Consider the following 26784-nt stretch of genomic DNA (forward strand, 5'->3'; position numbering starts at 1 on the left):
CTGCTTAAAACCATGAATACTCTGAAATCTGTGAACACTTCACGTATGAAATATGGATTTCTTAGATGATACAAAAAAATGATGGAGAGTAAGCCCATGCACTGGATGGTCATCCATATTTTCAGATCTAGAATTCACTAGATTGGCAGAAAATTCCATGGCAGTAGGCTCTTGTGTTTAGAATTCCTTTGATACACTACTTTATTCCAAGCTATCCCTCTCTTCCAACTTATCAGGGAAGTCTACAATTGTAGAAAATACCTGTTTAAATAATAATATTTTTTAACTAGTGCAAATTGGGTAAATATACATCAAGAAACCCAAAGAAGGTTCTTTCACTTGTTACTTCTGGATATAAACCATGAATTTTTGTATCCAAGTTTAGTGGAACAGTTTCTTGCTGTTTTTTTCTTCTGGACAAAGACAGGCCTGGAGACATTCTACACCTTTCAGGCACCTAAATTATTTCAAATTTGTATCTTATTAAATGTATGATAAGTACTGTAGCTACAGAATCCTTTTATATCCTGACCAGAGATTGCTACACATCAGTCACAAACAAAAACTCTTCCCTTTAAATGTGAATGTGGAATGTGTAAATGAGTGCTGGAAAAGATTTGTGTATTTTGTTGATGGCAATCCAGACCTGCTAAAAATTCTTACAGTAAATGTTACACTCTGCACACCTCAGATTGAGAACAGAGGTAAAACTGCCATCATTTTACAGAAGAAAATATAACATAATTTCTTTTCACATTGCACCTCTTCTTATTCTCTACATAGAGACTGGTTTAAGCCTTGAGTGATGAAATCCTAATATAATTTCAAATAAATTTATTAGGACCTATTTTAATTCCCTTTGCTTTTTCTTGTTAGAAATATAAAGGGTCTTTACAATACTATGAAATTCCTGAGTATTGGTTAATCAGTCTGTAAACCAATATTCAGATGGTAGCTTCCACTTTTTTCCACTGATTAATTTTATGACTCACTGATTAATTTTATGAGGCTCTCTCAAATTTACAGAAAGATAATTTCACTGATTTAAATTAATATGTTCACTACCAAAATTTGCATTTGCACAAGGTATTCCTGATTTGTATTCTTTGCTGTTCCTTTTGGCAAGCGAGTCTGAAACTTCCTAGCCTCATGGAGGATTTCCTCTACGACCTCTCTCCATTGGCCAGCTTCCTGTCTCTAAGAAAACAAAAATAAATGACATATTCAAACTCTAACAATTGGAGCAATATTAAGGTAGACAAGACTAAAATTAATTTGTGCTATTTACCACTTCTGTGTGCAAGCTGAAGAAATCCTGTCATTTTCTAAGTTGCATCAATGTTGTATTTCTCTTAGTTGACACTAACTAAACTGATTTTTTCATTTTAAAGTAAGGCAAGAATAGCAGAACTGGAAAATTTGAACATGTAAACATGAAAGGTATACATGGACAAATTTAAAGAAATCCAATGTAAAAACATTACAGCATATTCTGTCCTAGTGAAGATCATATTTACAATAATTTTTATAAAACTCCTACCTCTTACTAAATAGCGTTTACTTAAAACCACAATTTTATATTGCAGCACTGTGTTTTAAAGTTAATTCCTCAGCAACAATCCATGTTGCTTGATTAAAGTGAACAGCAAATAGATTTACCAATCTTTTAAGAATTTATTTGCCATGTGATGCTAGTCTTTATGAAGGATACACAGTAGAACATTCAAATACATTGAAAAATAATTGTTAAGATCCTATAAACCATGATGTCATGTGGTTTGGGGGTCAGCCTTGACATGAAACCTGGTTATAATATTGTATTGGCACGTTTATTCTTGGTTTAGCTCTAACAAAGTAATGTAATTCTCATTCTCTTTGCTGAGATATGATTTGGTTTTGGTACTGTACTGATCTTCCTTTGTGAAGACCTGCTGCGTAATCCCACTTTTGTCAAAACACAAAACTCTACGCCCTTCTTGTAAATAATTCAAATCACTATGGTATCATACAAGATTGTATCAGAAAAAAAATAGGAAAGCCAAGGAAAAGAAATCAGTTGACCACGATTCCTGTGTTCTTATCATTCCAGTATGGTGTGAATCTTGGATCTTTTGTTCCAAACAACAACCTCAGAGTATCCTAGCTGAAAGATCCATTCTGTAATCCATGGTATACCAACGTGAATGCTAATTGTTGAGTGATGACTACAAAAAGTATCTGGGAAACCAGGCAAAATCAACTAGGAAAAATAAACTAAAATTTCCATCAGGAGTAAATTTCCCTCTTTGCATTTTTCCCTTTCTAAATGCCGTGGACATACCAACCAGAAGAAATTTCAGTCTTTGGAACCTCAAGATCCTAGACAGCACCTGTGATTTCAATGACACTCATGAATTCATCACTTACTTTGGATGTCTTTGTAACACAAGAATTTTTATACACTTCAACTGAAATAGTACAATATAGGAAATGGTTGTAAACGTTTGATATGAAAAATTGGCAAAATTCACTCACACTGCTGAATCTGAAATGTCAAAATCAAATTCTCTTCTGCATGGTGCAATGACAGTATTATGTGAGTTTGTATTCCAACCAAGCCTGTATAGCCATGCTCTTGCCACAGATACTACATGTCCTCCTACCTGCAACTCTTAGTCACTGTACTTTGAACACGCTCAGAGTTCTGATTACAGTTTATGCAATCTGCATCAGTTCAGTAACTGAACTGTCTACACATGTTGCTGATTATACCCAAGTCAGCTGTAATCAATGTGGGCATTTATTGAAAGCAGGTTAGACAGCTTCATCAGCTAACCTACCTTGGCTAGAACAGCTCAGGACTATGGTCTTGCACTGGGCTGCACAAGTGCACCATACTATCAGTGAGTAGTGGCAAGTGATATTTGGCTTCTGCACTGAGTACTTCACCCATGTGGGCCGCAGTGCATTTCAGGTGCACATGCTGATATGCTTTCTCTTTACACAGTGTAACGTGTAACGTGTTACGAGTGTTCCAATCTGCTTTTTAGGAAAGCTTGTATGGATACAGTCACCGATAATCAGAATTCTGATGTCAGAAATCAGTGTAATCAAATAAAAAGCAATTTGTGATGTGCAAAACCATATACATAAATGTACTCTCACATTGTAGAGTTGTATTCTTTTCCCTGCTCCCCACTTCATCAGTGTAGTGATTGCAACAGCACAAAAGAAAGAACTATAACGATCCTCAAAAGATGCAGCAAGCCTCTCCAAGCACCTCCAATTATCTGTGGAATGATGCATTTTCTATGTGGAGTATGGAAATACTCTGGAAAAAGACATGGTCTATGCATCTCCTTGGGGACCGTAATGTTTCTGTTCCTGTATTTCCTTAACAATATTGAAATTTTCATTTTGAAAGTCAAACTAAAACTTCTTCTTCCCTTTGTCAGCTAAAAAATGTATTTTAACATCTTTCACTGACTTTGCTTTTTCAGTAGTTTTATGCACCATAAGCATTATTTAAAAAAAAAAAAATCAGATAAGCTAGCTGCTTCTAGTGCTATTCTTTAAAAATGAAATAAAAACCTTTTAAAGAATTAATTCTTTTAAATCCCAAAGCATTAACAAATTCTACATGCAAATTTATAATGACAATCAGCTAAATTTGAGTTCAACACAAAAAGGTTAGTTGCATAACTAGACTTTCACAAAATTCAGGGATGTTTAGAGCTTGTCACTCTTTCTGCACACCTAATGTGTGGTTTTTTTCATTTCTTTCGTAGCAAAACAAAAAGAAAACCTTTTTCCAGGGACTTTATATTGATACACCGGCTTATAATGACTGTGGCTTTCGATGAATTCCTATGTCCCTTTGTCCTACTACTGCAAATTGGCACTGAATGCCTCTGCATACACACATATATTTTATCAAGGCCAGTTTTCTTCTTGGCCTTTTTAATGTTTCATCCCAATAACTCAAGCTCAGGATTTTGCATTTCCCCCCTATTTGTGCGTAATAAATAAGCATCCCTCTTTCTGCCCTCCCTTTCCTGCATTACCTGCCCCCTGACCAACCTGTGCTACTTCTTAAATTAATGCAATATAAATGCTCTGACACTTAAGAAGCTATGTTGAAGTACAATAACAGTATAACTTACACTGCTAAAATTTTAACTCTAAATCTCCCCCCCTTCACTTTTTCAGTTTGAAAACAAGGTTTCAGTATTTTCAAACTCCCAAGGATTTTGGTTCAGGTTCCAGCGTCCTTCACAAGTAGTAGTAGGAAAGACACGCTCTTGTGTGGGGACATTGATAAAATCATAATGATAATAACTCAGAATAGCTTTCATTTTTTGTGTTTTTTTTTTTAAATTACATTTGGGGAAAATTTTAGATGCAAATATTGAAGCAATATAGTGGTAGCTGAGCTCTACAACCTTAGAGCTGCACAGTAGGTGTCTAAAAGGCCTCCAGTAATGAACCAATGTTCTTAAACATTTCTGTTTTTCTCCACAATAAAGCTTTGTTATTTCCTGCAGACACACACTTTTAAAACATTGAACCAACATATGAAAAAAAAAACCAGTTCTTAAAGAAGCTTTGGAGTTGGGAGAAACTGACTGCAAACAGATACAACCCTAGTCCACTGGGATAATATAAATTATCCTTCCAACTCTGAATGAACATGAGCCAGCAGTGTGCCCAGGTGGACAAGAAGGCCAATGGCATCCTGGCCTGGATCAGGAACAGTGTGGCCAACAGGACCAGGGAAGTGATTCTTCCCCTGTACTCAGCGCTGGTGAGGCCACACCTGGAGTACTGTGTCCAGTTCTGGGCCCCCCAGTTCAGGAAGGATATTGAGGTGCTGGAGCAGGTCCAGAGAAGAGCAACGAGGTGAAGGGACTCAAGCACAAGTCCTACGATGAGAGGCTGAGGGAGCTGGGGTTGTTTAGCCTGGAGAGAGGGAGGCTCAGGGGAGACCTCATCACTCTCTACAACTCCCTGAAAGGAGGTTGTAGCCAGGTGGGGGTTGGTCTCTTCTCCCAGGCAGCTATCAGCAAGACAAGAGGGCATGGTCTTAAGCTCTGCCAGGGGAGGTTTTGGTTAGCTATTAGGAAGAAATTCTTTACAGAGAGGGTAATCAGGCATTGGAATGGGCTGCCCAGGGAAGTGGTGGATTCTCCGTCCCTGGAGGTTTTTAAGATGAGACTGGATGTGGCACTTAGTGCCATGGTCTAGTAACCACGGTGGTGTTGGATGAAGGGTTGGACTTGATGATCTCAGAGATCCTTTCCAACCTGGCTGATTTTATGATTCTATGATTCTGAACCAAAGTGGGATCTACAACAGAAATTTTTAAGTTTTGAAGTCATATTTTGATCTCACTGCAGGCTACATATTTAGGGATTTAGATTACAAGGGAAAAAAAGCAAAAAGCTTAATATTTTTTAAGTAAACATCAGAAAGATTTTTTTTAATTAAGTATTTTTGTGCTTCTGACGATGCCATTAATTAGTATTTTATACTTTTTGGACAGAAGAAGTAAAGTGCTGTGAAATCAGCAACTACAAGTTTAAACTACAAGTTTAAACAACTCATTCAGTTTTGCAACGCTTTCCACAACAGTGTCCTCAAATAGGCTTGCAGTGTCATTGGCCTAGCACAGGCTGCTACCTTCTGATTTCTATATCACAAACACATTTTTAGATATATCCTGTTCAAAGTTAGACCTTACTTGACAAAATGAACAGCAATGGACATATTGGCAAGCATCTACATAGAGAGCTTATATCAACAAAAATAAATGGTGATAATTAAATACAAAATAATCTGGGGGCTTGAGTCAGCACTACATTATTCCACTGGGATAACTGTAGTGCAAAACAACACCAGTGCTGGGCTGAGGGAAGATTCATTATTACTGTTGTTATAATTGTCTCACATTTCCCTGATAAACTGCACTGCTCTAATGAGATCCCACCCTCTTTCCATGATGCTTCCTTTCACTCCACTTAGTACTAATGACCACTCTTTTTTTCTACAATGCAGAAAATCTTGCATATTTCCACCTGTTGGAAATATCTCTTAACTCCAAGGGCTGCTGGTGGTGTCTGTGGGCACATTACCTATTTCATAACCGGACAAAATTGAAGGAAAGTCTTGATTTTCCAGGGCCATACAATTTGTCAGTGACACAGGCAAATTTCTCAGTTCCTAGCTCTTTGCTCTAGCCAGAAAGCTTTCTTGCTCTTTTCTCTGTAGTTACAACCCATGGAAACGATTCTTCTCCCAACAGGCATTGGAGAGAAGGTGTATGGGGAGCCATAGGATGTCTTTATTTACCCTGCCTTCACAGTAATATTTAATTTCTTAGCTCAAAGAACCCTCTCTTGGGGTAAAAAGAGTAATTTGTTCTCCAGGTTAAATTTATTCTTGGTTTTTCTGATGAGCCAAGAGTCTAGCAATTACTGTGACAGATGAAGTGATGATTTTTATGATGTGGAAACTTGTCCATAGGAATGAAAGTGAAATCTCCAAACCCATTTCTCAAAGTGGCCTTTAGACAGTTGTCAGGTAATAATATTACTTTCATCACTTTGGACAAGATTTGAATTAGTGAATGGGTCCATTAGCTTGTTGCTGTAGCACCCCTATGCAGAGTGACACTTTCTGACAAATTTTTGTCATTTATTCTGAATATACTTGAACCAGATACAGAACCAATAATAAAAATGTGGATTTAAATTTCTCCCAACACTCAGAAAAATTTGAACATTGTGTCTGGAGTTTTAGTGCTCTATCATTTTGGAAGAACTGTTTCAAGGGGATTTTGAGAGACCAAGATGTTTGAAAGGGTGCTTACATATACTGAAAACAGTAATGTGTCTCACAGAAAAGACCATTTCAAATAAGAAAGTTATTGTGTAGACTTGGTTAGGAACTGACTGGATTTTCACGAGATAGTCAGAAGCATCACTCCCACCTTGTATCTAGCCAGAAAGTGCTGTAGCCAGTGTTAGTGGTGAATGGCAACCTCTGAGGCAGACATCAGGTAAAACTTCAATTTTGAGGGTCATGGTCCACCTCAACCTCCCCATACCAGATGACTGAGTGCCCTGGCCAAGTTCCTCAGACACAAACCTATTAAAAATAGCCAGATACCTTTCTAGTCTCCTGGTTCCAGTCTTCACCACTAATTAAAAAAAAATACATAAGGATTGTCTTTTTATACTTTGGGAGCTTTTTCTGTGACTTAGATACTGAGTTTCAGAGCTTGCTTATAGACATGGAAAGAAAGGAGATATCTTTCCTTTGTTCCCCTGTGGCTCTGTTTGTAATCATAACAGCAGACAACAATTAATCCTAGTGATTTAATGATGTTTTCTTACTGAGAATTGATGAGAATTGATACTTTTTCTTCTCTAAAGACATGGTAAAGATAATACTGGTACTTAACTGAGTTAATATTTCTGTCCTTTTTATGAGCTAAGAATATACAGTTTAATTTCCATGGGTGCAGAATTGAATAAAAGATCTGTAGCACATGAAAGCACAGTGTCTCTAAATGTCAAACCATATTAAAAAATTATAAAACATTTCCCAAATGATGGAATGGAACAAACACCTAAATTTTTCTTGGTTTAAAATTTTATTCTATTCTGTTTAATGAGACTAGTTATCCTTCTCAATATAACTAAGAAGATTATTTTACTGATAGATAGCAAAGAAAATAGAATTAAGTGACTTGCTCAACTAAAGAGAATTAGTCAACAGCACAATGGCAAATAAAGTCCAGCACTCCAACCTGAAGCACCCCATCTTAACCTGAAAGGCTTCTATAACTTTACATAATTAAACACTTGAACTGTGGAGATGTTATACCTTTGCAGGTTAAGATTCTCCTGCAAGCATCTCTCTGAGTTTTTAAAAGCTGCATCTTCCTAACAATTACATTGTTACATCCAAAATAGAAACTCCTCATTAAAAAAAGGAAAGCACATAAGTGAGTCTGTAGGACTGTTTGTGCTTGTTAGGGTCAGAGATTCATCCATGCAAAATAACATGAGAGCTGAGGCTGAAAGACAGCATCATCTTTCTTTCATTTACTCTCACAGTTATACGACTGGATCATTTACTTGAAGAGAACACTTGAGTCAGGATTAAATAGAAATTATAGGAAACTGTTCCAGTTAAGACTTTTTAATTTGCTAATTGAAAGTGATAAGGAAAAGCCACAATTAACTTCTATCTTTTCTAAAAGATCCTAAATAATTTAAAGGCCTCAGGAGGCTGATTTACAAGCAGAGAAAATCTACATTGAGATGCTGCATTTAAGTTTTAGACACTTAATCAACACAGTTTATGCTGATTTTGTTTTGCCTTATATCTATAAAACATTGGAGATCTGTAGCTGTTTTCAGAAACAGCACAATCCTGTCAAGCACAATGTGCATGTGATTGTACGCATCTGGGCTGCATCTTGTCACCCTCTGTGATGTGTGTTCCTGTGTGTGAGTCAAGGTCTCCAAGTTTATTTTTAGAAAGGTCTAGGAGTTAAAGAGGTACTTGAATTGCTAAAGATGTTGTTTAGGGAGTGAGGGCTGTAGCACTTACATATTCTCACTGAAATCAACAATAACAATATACTTCAATTCCCATTTGTATGAACATTAGCACCTAAACCAGCCTTTGTGATGACCAATATAATGTCTTAAATTAAAGACATTGCCTCTGAATGCCCAAATTTGGGTATAGGTTTGCCTCAAAAATCACTTTGCCAAAGTGATTTGTCAAAGCCACAATGTTCACTTTTTAAAATCCCACCCTATGGTTTTAGAGGGCAACTTCACCAAGAATTATTTCAACCAGGTATGTTACATTTCCAAAAGATGTTTTTCCTTTGTGACTGTAAGATTTATTTGTTTCCATTGACACTGAATAAGCTGAGCTTCAGTATTGCCTATTTTTATGTTCAAAAACGCACAAAAAGAATTGTGTACTTATTCCCCTTCACTGTCTTTAAGCAATGCTATTTAGTAGCGGTACTTCATTATGTATAAGCTTCCTGTATGCAGTCGGATTGTATATTAAACACAGATCAGTTCTCTGATTTTAAATATTTGAGTATTTAAATCCATTTGCCCCAAACAGACTAATATCCCATTTTGTAATTAGTATTTGAAATTTCTACAGGGAAAAAAAAAAAAGTAAATGAATACAACTAAACAGTAGAATTTAATTTTAAATTCAAGAAAGGTGGTTGTATTTATGTAAGGCAAATTGAAGACTCAATTTCATAATGTCATTGCTTTTTACTGCTTTTTTGATAGATCCCATTTTCAGGAGCCAGGCATTTCAAAAAACACAAAATATGGTTAGATGTGTTTTGGGAGATATAATTCCCATATTAAACACATGGGATTGAAAAGGGGATGATGAGTACTCCTGTACAATGTGAATTTCAATAAAGATGACAAGAGCCTCCCTGGAAGGCAGCCACATGGAAGTACAGTTATATGCATCATTTTGACAATAAGCTTGTTCCCAGCAGGTTATCGTGACGAAAAAGGCTGCTCAGATATTAATGATGAGAAAGGGTACTGTAGCAATGAGTACTCACTATTCACACAGTTAAAGTGCAGCTACCTTAACTTCCTTCCAGGCTCAGTGAAAAGCAATCAGTACCACCTCAGTGGTCCCTGCATAGCCTGTGGAGGGATTCTAGCAATCCCTAAAATTAAGTGAGGGAACCACAAGCAGCAGTACTTAGGGTTGCAGAGATACATTACTCTGGTTGCAGAGACTACTGGAGTGTAGTGACCCCTGTGTGCCTAGTTGGAGGAAGCAGCATGCTGGAAGAAGCACCACACATCATTAAGATTTTGGACATTATAGTCTCCTTAGCCATATGTCCTGCATCCATTTCAGCACACTTTTGTTCGTGTAGCTCTTAAGACTTACACAATGCTCAGTTACCCTTGAATACCTATGCTAATGGAATGTTGTTTTCTGCAAAAGCCTCTGCTCTTGAGCCTTGTGGCAGTGTTATCTTCTCTCCCTAATTCCCACTGATAAGAAAGTAGTGATGGTTCCAAAATGTGCTGTCATTAATCTGATTCATCAAATACCTTGAAATAATTTTTATGTAATTAAATAATAACACAAACTGCCATTAGTAATACAATGCTATTGACAGGATTAGTTTTCAAAAACTTCTATGAGATCATTGTTAAACCTCTTGTAGAGACTGGGAAACGAAGCACAAAATCATTAACTACCTTGCTAATACCACAGATCACAGTGTCAGCCAGAACTGGGGCTGGCTTCAAGAAACTAATAGTGATTTAAAAAGTAAGCCAGATACTTTCAATCCAGCTACCCAAGCACCATGAGGAGGATCTGCAAGTTTATAAAAGCTAGACTAAATATGTACAAAATTTTTATTTTCTTGGGAGGACTCATGTTCCCAAGCTTTCCTCCCATGACTACAAAGTCTGAAACCCAACTGTTAGTTCCTTAACCTACATCTATTAAAAAAAAATAAAAATGATTCAATCACATGATCAAAGACTTAGAAAAAAAGCAAATATCTACAGAATAAAAAAAAAGAATCAAAAAAGCCAACAATATCAGGACAGCCCCTTAACAAAAACTGTCCTGGTAACTAGAGTGCCAAGAAGATTTCAGTGAAGACAGGGAAGTTAGTTCTGGGCAAAACTGAAGCATTTTTAAAATGTGTCTTTGTAGATGTGAATATGAAGAATAAAAAGACTTTCAACACAATATATTGTGTTACCTAGTGCCGAAACAAAGGCTCATGTTTGTAGAAAGTGTTACATCCATGAACTCTGATTTCCTTTCACTGCCCATGCTCTTCTGATTGTAGACATAACTTTCAATAATGACATGAATGAATACTCTGCATCCATTCCCACATGGTGCTCTCAAAGGAAAACTTGCTACTCAAAAATTGTCTCTCTACTCATGCCTTCAATGGTACAGATTTTCAGCTGTTGCACACTGACATAGCCCTGTTAATATCAATTCATATGAACTGATAATTCCATCAAAAAACTAATTACACTTATCCTAAAATGCGAGTATATTGTTCTAGACCTCCAAATCTCCCAGGAGCTGACAGGCCACCATAAAAGCAAGGGTTATAAACTTGATTTTATAATAGGCAAATAAAGCTTTGGCCTATGAATTCTCAGCCTATTAAGTTAATGAGCCTTGAAAAAACAATAATCTGAGGAGCAGCTGACAAATTATCTGGAGCAGCAATTTGAAAGGTGCTGGCTGGCTTACAAGCATTTCAGTTGGGAGAACATGGCATCATGTTCCTCTTCCTCTGGAACAGTCATCTGTCAAACTAAATTTCTTGCAGATCAACAGTAGATTCTAAATATTGGAGCACTGAGATACAACAATAACTGCAGCTACCAAAAACTGAGGTTGACAAATGCTGATGAAACTCTTTCTAGGAAGTCTGCAGGAAGACAGAGAGATAACTTTTTATTTCTGACTGGAGATCTTTTAAGTGTTTAATATGGAGGAATTCAGGTGAGGAAAGGGAGATCTTTCAAAATACCCGGTCAATATTTGGAAGATTTTTTTTTTAGTACAGCTTCCGATAGAGATGGTGGTATCACAGCTGTCGATTTAAAACAAAGTCTTTTATTGGATTAATTCTTCAAAATACTCAACACAATACAGCCCTGAGACACAATGCCTTCGTGAAATTTAGGGCTGTGTACACTGCACACTTTTGCAAAAACAGCCACTTGGATTACAGTAAAATGAGATCAATACTTTTCTAAAATCTGTTCTCCAACTGTGAATACTGAGTCCATTTGGAAATTGAATCACGATACATTGTAAAGCTGCCACTTTCCTCAACAAAGGCATTTGGTGAAATAATATTTCAAATGTCTTCCTCCATGCTCAATTATTCAGAGTCCTGTGGAAAAGATGACGGTATTGAGAACATGGAAAACTGTCATATTTTCCATCTGAATGTTATTTCACAGTGGGAAGGAAGTACAAATTATAGTAATCAGTTGCCTCTACCACAGCATGTAGCAGAGCATAGTGCAGAGCATTTAACCATCAGTTGTGTCCTTTCCCATATTTTGTTCTCTTGCAGGTTTTTTTTGGACTGTTGATTTAGACAAATTGATTAAATATACAGGGACTAGAGCTTAATATTACATCAAAGTAGAATGAAGTTAAATGAAACCTTGTTCTTTAAGAAAATTGTTAACTGACACTCAGTAGAACAATACCCAGCTTTCTAAATCCTGATGTTAGCTCATCAAATATCTGATGACCAAGTATTCAATCAATCAACAATAAAGCAAAAGGATACACAGAATTATACCTTCAGGTGGCAAAACAGTCTAGCTCTATGAGCTCTCCAGGGCTCCACTGATTACTGACATCTAAGTATGTGGTTGCAGGAATTAGCCCTAACATACTCATCCTTTTCCCCCAACCTATCTCCATAGTTGTGATAGTTACGTCTATACAGACTAACCATTTGGAAATGAATTGGCTCTCTCTGTGGTTAGCAGGCCATGAAATTCTATGGCCTCAAAATCCCCTAGAACCTGCTCATTCAACTTTCTACTTCAAGATGGACCCTTCCCTTCTAAAGGGACCATTTTAAGAGTCTTTCTGTAATGAACTCTTCCATTGTTTCATTCTAAACACACAAAAGCACTGTCATGCACAGGTAAATTACTCATATGTCACTGTACAATATATCTAAAGACCTGAAGTAATTTTACAACTGTTTGCCCAGTTATTCCATTTAAGGTAATATTTGCAGAGAAATTATAATACTGTGGGTAGATCTGTTAGTTCCTGGCACTCTTGTGCAAATATTTATACCTTTTTATAACATTGTACTAATCAATGTATTTCACTCAAACTTGCACTGGCCTGAACAGCTTGACCAATCACTTTGACCAGTGATGAAGCATCTTTTATAAATTCTAGAAGCTACAGAGTTTTCATTCTAATAAACTGACATCGTCTGCGTGGTCTTGCCACATCTGTCACATTCTTCATTAGTATTTGTCTTATTGCTTTTTTAGTGGAGCTTTCTATTTTATAGCATTGAAATGTCTTTCACAGTTGTTTTCCTAATCCCTGAGGTTTCTTTCCTGTTATTGTATCTTACATTAGTTTACCGTTTTACTTTCCACTTACACACTTCTGCTCTTCTCTTCCCACATTACTCTTTGCTTTGAAAAACATTTTCTGTAGAAAATGTCTGTGATCAAACCTCCAAACACAATTAGTTTTCTTCTCCTCTAGAATATAAAAGATGATAGACTTTTCCTAACAAACGAAATACTCTTGAAAATTTGTGCCTAAATATTCCTCTATCTTTCAAATATTGTATGTAAATATTTATTACAATCATTGTAGACTATAGAAGATTAGCTGGGTTATACAAGCACACAGTTTTGGATAGTACACTTTTCTTCATTAAATATTTATGAGGAGGCAATCCCTGACAATATTTTATAGGAAGGTCTTCCATTATTTCAGTTATGGAAATGTTCATCATTTTAGATTTTACTAACTGTCCTCTCAGAGCACAGCTAGCCTCGGAAATGCTAAATTTTAGATGCATTCTTAACTCTGATTTGGTGAGGGAGGTGATTCTTTTTTGCTCTATTTCTTCTGAATGGCTTAGGCAGCTGCCCTATAAACCCAAAGATGCTCAGTGAATTAAGTATGCACGAAACAGAAATAAAGTGACTGAATCAAAACAAAATACTATAGCTTTCAGTGAAGTCTAAGTCACCTTCCATACTCACAGAGAAACAAACACCAAATTCAGTTGTAAAATGTGATACATATTATGTAACCTATTTTAGAGCACCATTCCAATGGATCAAAACATTGCTTGTGTTCATCACTGGATTTGGATGACCAAAATTATATAACAAGGCAGCATATATCTTCCAGTGGTACAGATGTGAAAGCATGGTTAAAAATAAGCACAAGCTGTAGAAAAAGATCTATGGTGAGGATGCAAACTATGAGATAAATCCAGTGATGTTCATGCACTCTAACAAAGGAGGTGAGGAAGAAGCGCATGCAGTACCTGGTGATCTCAGAGTCAGGGAGCAGGCCTACGTGGTAGTGGGGATAGGGAGCTGTAAGAAGGAAGCTTTTGTCACACTCGACAGGGGAATAGTGCCTAGGAGAAGGTGGTTTATCACACAGTTTGTTCACAGTGCTGTAAACAGGTTCAGGAGGCCTGGTGATACAGAGACAAGAGTAAAAGATCAGGTGCATATTAGTTGCTGAGAACATAGAGCAAACACAGCAATCATTTTAAAAGCATGCATAGTAAATCTGTCAAGACCTTTTCAGCAGGGATTTTCCGACAAGTAAAGTGTGTTGTTAAAGGAATCGTTAGAATTTGGTAAAAGTAGTATGGCATTCAAGTAACTGCATATACACAATATAAGTGGACCATAAAACTGCTCTATAGGAAGTGTGTCACTGAAAGAGAATATATTATCTCTGAAGTGGAGAAAGTGAAGAATTTTCCCACATACTCTGCTTTTTGCTTTTTTAATTTTTGTTTTTAAATCAAACAGCATTACTTTTACACAACTTTCTGTGATCTTAATTTTGAGTACAGCATAGAAGAAAATATGTTTATTATCTGAAAAGAAGTATTTTTTACCCATTAATGTATGATACAGATGAAGGACATATTATTTGTTAATACAACATACTCCTGCCCCAGCGAGCTGGGGCTTTCTTTGCAAGTAGAGTTGTGGTCAAATTGAGCCATATCCTATAATAACACTGATGGTAACAAACAGTGTGAGCAATTCATCTCATTGGCAGGCAATTTGTTGCGTTTCAAGAGTTCATTGCTCTCTTTTCAGATTCAGCCTTCAAAATCTGATTATGCAGACCACATCTGAAACAAGTTAACCTCGTTGACAAGGCCACTGCAATCGCACTTGCAATGCTGCTCCAAATTACAGACAGCAGCTTGTGAAGTTAGATACAACGAATAAGATCCTGAACCCAAAATTTCTCTCCAGCCACCCATCTGGGAGAGGCAATACTTACCACAGCCCTCCCAGGAGCCACCTGGGAGAGGGGAGAAGGGAACGCAGCCTTTAGTACCAACCAGCCGGGGATCCACAGGAGACATCCAGCAGTTTTCAAAAAAACCCACACCACATACGCAGTACATTTCCCACCATGTAACTTCTTCAACTACTTTTTTGGCCCCAGTAGATACACCAGGGCCCACTGGCAGAGTGAACCCTGACTCATCATTTCCTGACATTTCTGCTCTAAAGAGTGCCAAGATGCAATTGCTGTCATATGCTTGCTTCTGCCAGAAGATCCAGGGTATGCCACTGTCTTTAATCACTGTAACACAGTATTAGCTAGACGGAAATCTTATTTCAGAAGCCTGAAAATAACACAAGGCCAAGAAGTTAATGAACTTTTTTGTTCTTCTGGCTGCACTGTGCCTCACATGGGTGTGGGTTGTGCTGTGAGTTTCACAGGTACCAGAATTTATTACAGTCATGGATTTGCTGGCAGATACAGAGAATCTAATTTCCTTTGTTTTTAGCTTCTAGGTTTGTCCTCTGGGGGAAAAGAAGTAGCTACTTTACTCAAAAATTGATCTCACTCAACGTTAATAACATTATTCATAGCAATCTGACACATGATTTGAAAACTCTCTGTGCCTGACTTTCCCAGGGAAAACTTTACAGTCAAAAATATGGCAATTCTGTCAAGCATTTAGTAAAATCCCTTTTAACATATTGAAAGTTGCAATCATTTTTTAATCAGTGTATTTTGCACTTGTTTCAGAGAGTGGATTTAATAATTTATTTACTAAATCAATTGCTGCTTTCAATATAAAAGAAAACAAAACAACCCCCCAGAACAAACAAAAAAATACCACAAAAAATAAAATCCAGAGACAAAAAACACTTCTATTTCACTTTTGTCCAATACTGTCTTTTATTCCCTCAGAAACCACTTTTGCTTTTAAGCAATATAAGAAAGAACAAGTACAAATATCAAATATAAATGATACCTACTAAGAAAATTAAAGAAATATTGCCCCACTGCAGGAAGATGAATAAGAACTGTAGATTTCTCCATGGCTTAAAACACTAACCAGTCCTCAAACAACTTGTTAGCTTCCCATATCCAAGTTAACTGTCTTCTCTGAGTTGTACATGACATGAGAGTGTTGCTACCCCTTGGATATAGCGTGAATGCTCAAACTACACTGAGTCATCAGTGAGTGACAATCCAACCTTGTGCTGAGACACAAATCATGCCAGAGAGATGGAGAGATATGAGGGATTTCTTTGTCAATTGACAGTTACAAGCTGCTTGCAAAAGCAAAATGAACTTAAACATTCAACATCTACCTAGATATTGAGACCAAATTAGTCCTTCAAATATAAACACAAAGTCCCTCTTGCCGGGTGGTAAGATAACAGGGAACAGGAACAAGTCACAGCACTGATTATAAAATCCTCTACTCATTGGTATTATATAAGTGATACCATGACCTAGTTAACAGCATAACCCATATTTGAGTTGAAGAGAGAGGTCTTAAGGTTAAGAAAATGAGTTCATACTTATCATCTTTTAAAACCTGGACTCTTTGTTGGACTCTTGGGTTAGAATAGGATTCAGGGTATCAGTTAATTCCAGTTAAAAGTGCATTTCCTGTAAGGCCTATGAAATGGTCTGAGATCACCATACCCACCTATTTCACATCAGATGCTAACCTGTTCAAGGTCATTGAGATCATGTACCGCATTGATCCTTTAGTAGATCCCTTCACACTAATCAGATACCTTCACACTATTCAGATGAATATGCTAACAGCTATCAGTTGCATAGCTGGGCTCTGCCTGCATATTTTACTGGAACAGAAAAGCAAGAACTTGACAGAAAGAAAGCAATATGTAACACCCAGGGTCCAGCTCAGATCAGTATGAAGTTATTTTCTCTCTCAATTTGGTTTAGTAAATATGAATTAAGTAATTTAAAAATATTTGAAAGCTGGGATAAAAAATATAAAGTAGAAGAATGCATAAAAAATATGGGCAAGATCACTGTCCTGGTCATATAAAGTGTGTTCCATGTAGGCCACTAATTGCTTAAAGTAATACGAGATACTTGCTGCAACAGCTTGTCTTCAAATATCCTCCTGATTCTTCCCCTCCTCTATGGCAAACTACAATAATAATAATAATAATAATAATAATAATAATAATAATAATAGTAAACTACAATAGTACCTGCCTACTTTGTAAGACATCAATCCCATGTTTAAAAAAAAAAAAGATTATGAAGATTCAGCTTTATTAAATAATTGTAACGCAGCATTTTCTCTTGTCATTTATATTTCTCCTCACAGAAAGAAGAAAGAACTTTTTTCCAAAGGGATCAGCCCAACTGGTAAATCCTGTCTTGCACATCTTCTCTAGTGCTATGACAGAAACAGATTGTCTTCTCTCAAAGCATGGGATAATGAGAATGTTATTTCAAAAGAGTTTCTAATGTGCCATTCTGAAAAAATACAGTCAAGGTCACCTCAACTTTTCTTGCAAAAAGGAGCCAGACTGAACATAAACATTGACGCCTTATTTTATGATGCGTTAATTCTTCAAATGAATTTAAAAACATGTAGCAGGTCATTTAGCATGCTTTAAGAAAAGTGTAAAGGCTAGATATAAATAATTTAATGACAGATTCACTCTAACTTATGTGCAATTCCATCACTTTCAGGTACAGCAGGTACAGCTTCAGAGGTTTTACTTAAAAATAAACACTAAGCAGTTTTTGTAATTTTTATTATGAGGAAGAACAAAGAACTACATGATCCAATTTCTTTTGTCCATTATCTTCATTTTTGTTAATATTATGCAAAAAATCCCCTTAAAATGCCAAATGAGTGAATATTACAATATACATCTTGGATAATTGTAATATCTCAAAGTGTAATACGGGCCTACTCTTAAAAACAAGTAACTACTGCAGCAACTTCTTCTCTAGCAGATCTGCTCCCTTTCTGCCTTTAAGCCATTTATTGAGTTACAAACATACATTATATTCTCTGTCTTTATCAGTGAGCTAAAAACCAAGTTTTGTGATAAGTGAGAGCAGCAACTAGTAGGTCTGGTTGTACAGCACTAATTATGTCAGCATGAGAATGAGGCATATAATAGTAAAGGAAAGGCAACAGAAAATGTAAGTGGTAAAAGTAAGCATAGCATGGCCTGAATATGCCTCAGTAAATAGTTCAATTCATAGGACAGAGAATTGAGTCACTTAACACCAAAGGTAAGATTTTAAACGGTAGCATGAAGCTGGAATTATTCATTACAGACCTAACAGCAATAAGGCACAATTCCCGCAGAAAGGTGGAACTAATTGGTGGAAAAGCTAACAGTAACAGTGGGAGGTAGAAAATTGATCTGAAACTGGTTTTATTTATTTATTTCATAACAGATTGTGTAAAGAAAGCAAATCTTCCTAGTTGTTTGTAGTCCTTATTATTCCTTGTTTAGATCATCATTGTGTTATTGTTTCAGGCTGACTTAATTGCACGACAGAAGTTATAAGAAAATGAAATTATTAAAAACCATTCTCTCCTCAGCATCGTGCAGGGTCCTCAATTTAAAATTAACTTTTTTTTTTTAATTGCAGAATCCTGTTTGGAAGGCTTCAGTTGCCAACACATAGCACATTAAATGTTAACGGTTTCAGTTTTTAAAACATTTTAAAACCTTTTATGATATGGAAAGAAACCAGCTAAACTCTCATAGCATACGAGCATGCAGGGCTATAGCCAGGAAACATTAAATTCAATCCGAGAAAAAATCTCCCAATGCTACAAGTTTCCAACTTTTTTTTCCCCAGGAGAATCACATACCTTATTGTTCAATAGGGTAAATTAGAACTGAAAGTTGATTTTATTCCATAAGTTGTATCCTGGCAATTTAAATGAGACCAAATGACTGATATGTTTATTTCAACTTGATGCAAGACAGAAAAGGAATGTGAAGAGCTGGAGGAAAATATAGAAGTACAGTACCTTTGTTCTACCAGGAAATTCTACGATTAATAATTTTTCAGCTTTTCCATTATTAACTGTTATTTTCATATGCCTTAAAGTTTTCTATAACAGCAAAACAAGTGTTTTTTAGCATAGTAGTGAAGAGTAAGGATTGCCTTGTTCCTCTTAACAATACTACTTTAACATTTTAATGGAGTTTTCAAATGAAATGGTCTACAAGAAAGCGTAAGCATAATTTAGAACTTATTATTCTACATCCAATGCTACACTCATTATTTTTAACCATTAGGAATTAGAAAGTGAAATGATTGCCTAATTTGAAAAAAAATATTTTCTGTTGCAGTAATGGAAAAGAAGGCTATTTCACATAGGAATGGTGAGACTGTCAGACCAAAGGTCCTAGTCCCTTGCAGTGACTATTTAGGAAATAAGGCCAGTAAAGAACAGCCCTTCCCTGCTCAGCTGATGAAAATCACCAAGGACCACATGGACCAGAAACTAAATCCAAGGAAATTGTAGTCAGTAGCCTGTCCACCATGAATCAGGTCTTATTCTCACACATATTTGGACATTTTTATATTCTTAGGCTTCACGACACCCTGTGGCACTGAACCTCACAAATTGATCGTGATATAGCCAGAAAGCTCTGCCTTTGTGTACTGTGAGCCTGTTACTTGGTTGGACATAGATAATATACGGTAACATTTTTAAAACTTCCATTTTCTATATTTTAAATTTGGCAATGCATTGTAAAATCCCTGAGTTGTAAGAAATTGCTAATAGTACTTGCCTGTTGCCTTCTCTTTGCCATGGGTACTTTCACAGATATCTGCTCCATCTCTCTCTGACATCTTTTTTCTATGCTGGAATTATTTGTTATTTATCTTCCCCTGGAAACCATGCTATAGCCCTGCTCATCTCTGTCACCCTCTTCTGGAGGTTTTTCCAGCTGTCTCCATGTAGTGTTCAAGACTTGGATGCACGACAAATTCATAGAGAAAACCATTATATTTTGCACTCCTGTCCTTTCCTATCACATCCTATTTTCATTCCTAATTCCCTTCTTGATTGATCTTGAGTACTGAGCTGACAATGTCACAGAACTAATCATAGTCACCCCAATGTGTCTTTCTTAAGTGGTAAGAGCTGCTGTAAGAGTTCATATCCATGATAAACGATATATGATATATGTAGTATATAATTAAGGTTATCTTCTTCCTTTGTGCACTGTTGAATTTTACTTACAATTTCTGTGTGTATTATCACTGCCAATATTACTATCTCATTTCAAAAATCTCCATACAAGCACTAAAGCAGATTCCAAAATTTGATTAATTTTTTTTATAAGTGTTAAGTCCTAAGTAGATTCCACTAGATGTATAGGAAACAGTCAAATCATATTACTTGGGGATCTCTGACAGGCCTGTTTAAATATGCAAGGATAACTCAGGAATAACAGATTATCTGGTGACTTGACAATAACTAAATTTTTACTTTAATATAAATTATTCTCCCAAGTCAAGACTTATTATGCTTAAAATAAATTTCAATAACAAAAAAAATAGCCTGACAATTATGCATCTGTAAAGTTTAACAATTAGTTAAAATCAAATTTGTGTATTAAATACACATAATATAAAATAGTTCCATTGCAAGTTAGCAATTTCATGCATCAATCTAAGGAATGTATTTCACCAAGGGTACAATTTAAGGATTTACAGAAAAAACATTTTTTTCTTTCCTTAACTGAACATTTAATGTGTAACTCAAATAGTGTTAATTTTTTTTTTTTAATAATTTCTTAGATTGATCAAAGACTAAACCAAGAAAGAAATTCTATTCTGGGACACCATATTGAATTCAATGTAATCATCAGCAAAGTCACCAACTTAACACCTAGAGCACAGAACTGAACTTTTGAGTTACTGGTGAGTAACCAGTAGCAGCAGCAGGTTGGCATCCTCCAGACAGACAATGCACATGAGCTATCATGACAGACTGCCTGCTGGGATCACACATGCATCATGCAAACCCCAGAAACCTTGTGTTCTTCTCCATTTTTCTGGAGAAAGAGATGGCTGAGCCTGAGCCTGCCAGCACCTTATCAGCAACTTTTGCCACCTGCTCTCTCTCTCTGCTCCTTGCCCTAGTCTTCTTGCACAACTATTGATTATTCCAAACCTCATGTCTCACTGTCTGAGGGATTTGCTGGTTCAGTAGCCCTGAAATCCATTTCTGCCCTTCTCCATTGCTTCTTCATGCCTCTTCACCTATTTTTCAGTTATGTTCTGTTTTGTTATGAATTCCCTTTCCAAATCCAAATCTTCTTCCCTGATTAAATACCAGTCTTCCCTTCTTGTGATTTCCTTTCTCACACACCAGTGACAAGTTCTCCCTCGTTTTCACATCCAATCTCACAAGAATCCTTTGTCAAACACACTACTCCTATTCCTCCAGTCCCTTCAATGTTAAATCTAACAGGACAGGGCATTCAGAGCACAGAACAGAATGACTCCTGACTATGTTTCTGTGTCAGAAAGGAATGGAAGAAATAAGTAGAGAGAAAAATTAGCTTTGGCCATGTAATGCTGTGCTCAATTTTGCTGATTTTTTTAAACAATCTAGACAGCATGACAAAATTGTGAGAAGCTTTGATATACTGCAGTGTAAGTATGGAATCTGAAAGAGTTTCACTGCAAAACATATTAAATACATTTTGGAGGATAAATGAACTGCAGTTTTTCCAAAGACTTATAAATGTCGGCTTTTAGATAGATTTTCATAAATAGAGTAGAAATACTGTATGGATTCAGTTTCATCAGCTCCCATAATTTAACACTCTGAAGGTTTGTATGGAATATTATGTTATTTAAAATATCACAGCAATTTTTAACATAGAATAGAATAGAACGTGAACTAAGGTATATAATTCTCTCTCCATCCCTTTAAATGACCAAAATGGTATGGTTAAAACAAAATGCAATTTAATTTGATAATAATAGTGGTTAATTAAAATGACTTTAAAAATAACAGATATAATTTACACTAAATTTTAAAGCAAAACAATTATAAAACCTTTGCTATCCCTAGATAAAAAATCCAGCCCCAGGCAAAACCTGAGTATTAAAATATTAACTTGAACATTTAATCTGCCAAATTTACAAGTTATTTAATAAGAAGAATAAACAAAAGGCATTATCAGTCATCCCATATTACTACATATAGTTTATTCTCTTTAGGGCATGGTGAATGACTGTTGAGAGCTCATAATTACTTGTCACGTTCATATAACTCTATCAGTGGACTTTTACATATCTTTACTCATCACACGTATGGTAACATCAGGGCAAAAACATGGTGTAAAATTCACCATTTGAAAGTTCTACTTACAGCAAGTGAAGACCTTGGTTGACTGGGAGACATGAGTTTAAACTCTGTTCCCACCCAAAGACTTAAAGGAAATGCAGCTAACCCTTTTCAGCAAATGTACACTTTAAAAACATGCAGAATATCTTGTCAGTGGATGATCTAAGTCAACTCAGTAAAGATCCCAAAGAACAGTTTTCAGGACTCATTGCTAAAAGCTGCAGTTCTTTTATCCTATTGCTGTGCTTCCAAAAACCATCATTAGAAAACTGTTACTGACAGTTTTATAACACAGAAACCATAACATTAGTTGTAATGGTTTAATACTGAAAAGCCAAATCTATGTATGAATAGAAATTTAAAAGTGTTTCCATAAAATATTGTCAATTCAACTAGCAAGTTTAGACAAGTAAACAAGAAACAGTTGAGGAATGCTACTTCCAATACAGAGAAACAGATCTGAGATTTCAATTTAATGGCTTTGCTTTTTCTCCCTTCCAATTCCCAGCACTTCCTCCCCACCCAGAAGACGCTATTTTGCAAAAATGCATGAAAAAAAAATCAAACATGCTTTCCACCGCAAAACATATAACTCAGCTTTTTCATCCATGAATCTTTAATATCTAACCAGAGTTAAATGTTAAAGTGAATTTTTTATCAGCTGAAGCACAGAAGTTTGATGCTACCATTTTCTGAACCTAAAAAGGAAATAAAACCTTAAGATGGTAGTTCTTTATTTTTATGGGTCTTTTCTCCTGATGTTGTTCATTAAAGACAGAAGAACATCTAAAAGCTACAGGATTTTTAGGCTGTAATTTCAATATTTCTAGAAATAGGGAGGCAGAAATATGCTAAAGAGAAAATTGTGACATCTCTCCCAGCTGCATTAGTAATAAATGTTCCACAAAACTACTAAAACAAACAAACAAACAACCTTTTTCTTCCTAATGCCATAAAAAATTTGGTTGGAAAGCATCTCTGTAGGTCATCTGATTCAATCTTGTGCTTGAATTAGGATTATTGACAACACTAGATCAGTCGTAATTTTGCCTAGCCAAATCTTAAAAATCTCAAAGGGTGGATATTTCACAACCCTTCTAAGCAAGCACTACTCCAGCACTATTCCACCCATCTGGTGTTTTAATTCCTTCTCAAATTGAAATCAGAACCTCCAAAGCCAGAGCTTGTGGCCATTAGTGCTTCTCTTCTCTACTAAGAAGAGTTTAGTTGCATCATTTTTGTTATTGAGTGCCTATAGGGTGCTCTTACGTTGCCCCTTAATCTCCTCTTCACAACATTAAACAAGTCCCAGCTCCCTCAACACCCCTCTAACGTCCATGTGATCTAGGGCTCTGAGAATCTGTTGGACCATCTCCACAGCTCTTAAAGTCAAAGAATGTGAATTGGTCACAGTCTTCTAGAAAATAACCTCTTTTCCTGCTGACCAGGTTTCTCCTAAGATAGCCTGGTATGCTGATTACCTGACTTGTAGTGAGAGTGTGCTCCAGGGTCCATGTTCAGCTTGGTGTCTGCAGTAACCTCCAGGTCATTTTCAATGAAGCTGCAATTCAGATGTTTGTTTCATGGTCTGTACAAGCATGTGCAGCTCTTCCACCTGAGATGCAGACTTCTTACTGAACTTAATGAGATTTTTCTGGCCAAGTCCCCAAGTATATCAAGATCCCTCTAGAATACAGCTCTTCCATTTGTCATGTTAACCACTCCCTCCTAATTTACTGTCTGCAAATTTGCTGAGGGTGCACTGTGTGTCATGATCTAGGTCATTGATGAAGATATTCACTGATACCCCAGGTATCCTGAGCTACTCTGCTCATCATTGACCACCTGACAGATGTCAAAGGATGATCGTTACCCTTTGAGCCTAGTGGTTAAGTCAGTTCCCAACCCACTCTCTTCTTTTAGTCCACTCTTCCCCAGCTTTCAGAGTGCTGTGGGAGACTGTGTCAAAAGCCTTACCAAAATCGTTGTGTGCAAATTAGCACAGCCATGCTGGGAGAAGGCTATCGAGCAAGGTAATACAGCACACAATCCAGGAGATACCCAAAAGGCTATCCAGGAGGTTTCCAAACCATTACAAATCATATCTTCTTTCCAGTTATGCTTAGTTGTCCATGTTCATCCAACACTTCCTTATGTTTGGATGAGAGGCTGTTAGAAGAGTTTTAAAGGATGCTCCCCATGTTATAGCTTCTCCTGCCCACAAAAGAAGTGTGGCAACTAGTGGAGAAGAGGACTCATCATGTGCCCCACAGCAGATTCCACATGCACATTTGTGGGAGTTATGACATGGGCCATGTATGACTTTGGAGCCAGCTGTGTTTTCACTCAGCAAAGAGACATCCCTGCTCAGGGCAGCACCCGTGCTGTGGCACTGCTTGGTATAGGGCAGCCACTCCTCTCACCTCATCCAAGCAGCTAGTCATTTTATTGGGAAAAGCAACCAGTCTAGACAAGCACACAAATTGCTTTTAGTAAATCTATGCTGACTATCCCAATTACCTTCTGGTCCCTTAAGTGCCTGGCAAAGATGAAGCTGAGTGCTTCAGCTTTTTCTATATTATCTGCCAGTACATTGTCTTGCCCCCTATTCAAAACCTTTTTCCTTCCTCAGATTTTACCTTCATTTTTTAAAGTAGCACACACCTGCAGAATCACTTTATGTTTTCCTTTATGACACTTTTAAGTCTTAGCTCACATTGATCAGCTTTCTCATTTTGTCATTAAGCAGTCAAGCAATGCTTGCTTATATCTTTCATTTTAGGTCATCAGAAAGCTCTTTGCTTAGCCAAAAAGGCCTTCTGCTGAATCCCTCTCCTTTCTGCTCAACAGGATGGTTCCTTTCTGAGTTCTCAATAAGTTTTATTTAGAAATCATCCATCTTTCATGGACCCTATGTTTCTGTGGCAGCATCCCAAGAGATTTTGCTAAGCAGCTTTCCAAAAAGGCTGAAGTCTGCTCTTCTGAAGTCTTAACAATCATAACTTGCTGAATATCTTTCCAGACTTCCTTTGAATCATGAACTGAACCAACTCATGGTCACTCTGATCCCAGCTGTTATTTATCACCACCTTTGACACTAGTTCTTCCCTTGTTGTAAGCAGCAGGTCAAGCAGAGAATTAATCCTGCTTCTCCCCTCTAGCATCATCAGGAAATGGTCAGAAACACATTCAAGGAATCCCCTGCACTGCCCACACAACAATTTAATCTTACTAGAAACTAAAACAATCAAGATCTTACCTTCAGCGTGATGATCATTGTACTGATAGCATTACTTGCCATATAGTTTTTATCCACTTTTGATCCCACATTCTACTAACCTGAAATTGTTATTTTATTTAAAATTGAAAAGGAAAAATTTCCATCCTGAGTGAATTTCAAATAAATCCAGAAAATCAAGAATTATGCTCATCACTGATAGCATTTTGGACCAATAATACACACAACTTCAAAAAGCTCAGTAATTCAAAGACAACATCCAGCTTCATTGAAACTTGTGGTTGATGATGATTTGTTGCTTTTTAATCCTTTGTGCTCAGATTAGGCCATTTTCCCCCAGAGTTTTACCGAGTAAAATTTATACTGAATTTTTGTCAGACACAAATTCAATATTAGACAAAAAATTACAATTTTTTATCAATAGAAACACTTATTTTTGTTAGGCAAAATAGAAGTATTTAGGTAAAAAGACCTTAGAACTGGAACAAACAAACAAACAAAAATATCAAAGCAAAAAGAGAAGCAAGAGAAAGTGGGCAAATTGAGTTGAATGTTCAACCATTTAAGCTATACTGATAGATTCATTATCACAAGTAAGTTAAAAGAAAGCTTGTCATCAGCCTCACTCAAATCACTTATGCAAAGAATTTCAAGATTTCAAAAACCTTTTTTAGTGGAGAAGTTACTGTTCCAAATATTTTTAGCTGGCACAAATGCCAGAAGTGTTGCAAGACTGCACGGGTAATAAATTTCCTTATGCAAGCACAATTTAAATTAGCCCTGTAAACCTATTACAGCAAGAAGCAGGTAGTTTTAATGGATAGCACTGCAGTAGCTGGCAAACATCTTAATTATAAAACATTATGTGAGAAAACCTAATTATAAATGCTGCAATCAAGGAACCTATAGGCTTTACTAAAATTATCAATATGATTATTCAATTACCAAAAGATTTTCTAAACTGGTCAGCAACAAAGACTTTCTAAATATCTTCTTATTTTAATGGCAGACTCATCAGCAAATCCTATGGCATTGGACAGAGAGAGTACATTCACTACTCTCAGTCTATAGCTGTGAAAATCACTGTGAG

The 26784-nt window shown here is 36.5% G+C and overlaps 1 protein-coding gene across 17 annotated transcripts in view; it reads right to left on the reverse strand.

The window, feature by feature from the left end:
- Positions 1-26784, reverse strand: part of DLG2 (discs large MAGUK scaffold protein 2) — a 1039246-nt gene that overhangs the window by 250792 nt on the left and 761670 nt on the right. For 15 of the 17 annotated variants that reach the window (XM_027677513.1, XM_027677512.1, XM_027677530.1 and 12 more), the window contains one exon: positions 14105-14260. The exons of the other annotated variants lie outside the window; for them this stretch is intronic. In XM_027677513.1, the coding sequence (XP_027533314.1) occupies positions 14105-14260 (156 nt within the window). The remainder of the gene's footprint in view (positions 1-14104; positions 14261-26784) is intronic. 17 annotated transcript variants of the gene reach the window in all.

This window comes from Neopelma chrysocephalum, unplaced genomic scaffold, assembly GCF_003984885.1.
Source record: "Neopelma chrysocephalum unplaced genomic scaffold, ASM398488v2 Primary Assembly neopelma1_43, whole genome shotgun sequence".
NCBI classification, from domain to species: Eukaryota; Metazoa; Chordata; class Aves; order Passeriformes; family Pipridae; genus Neopelma; species Neopelma chrysocephalum.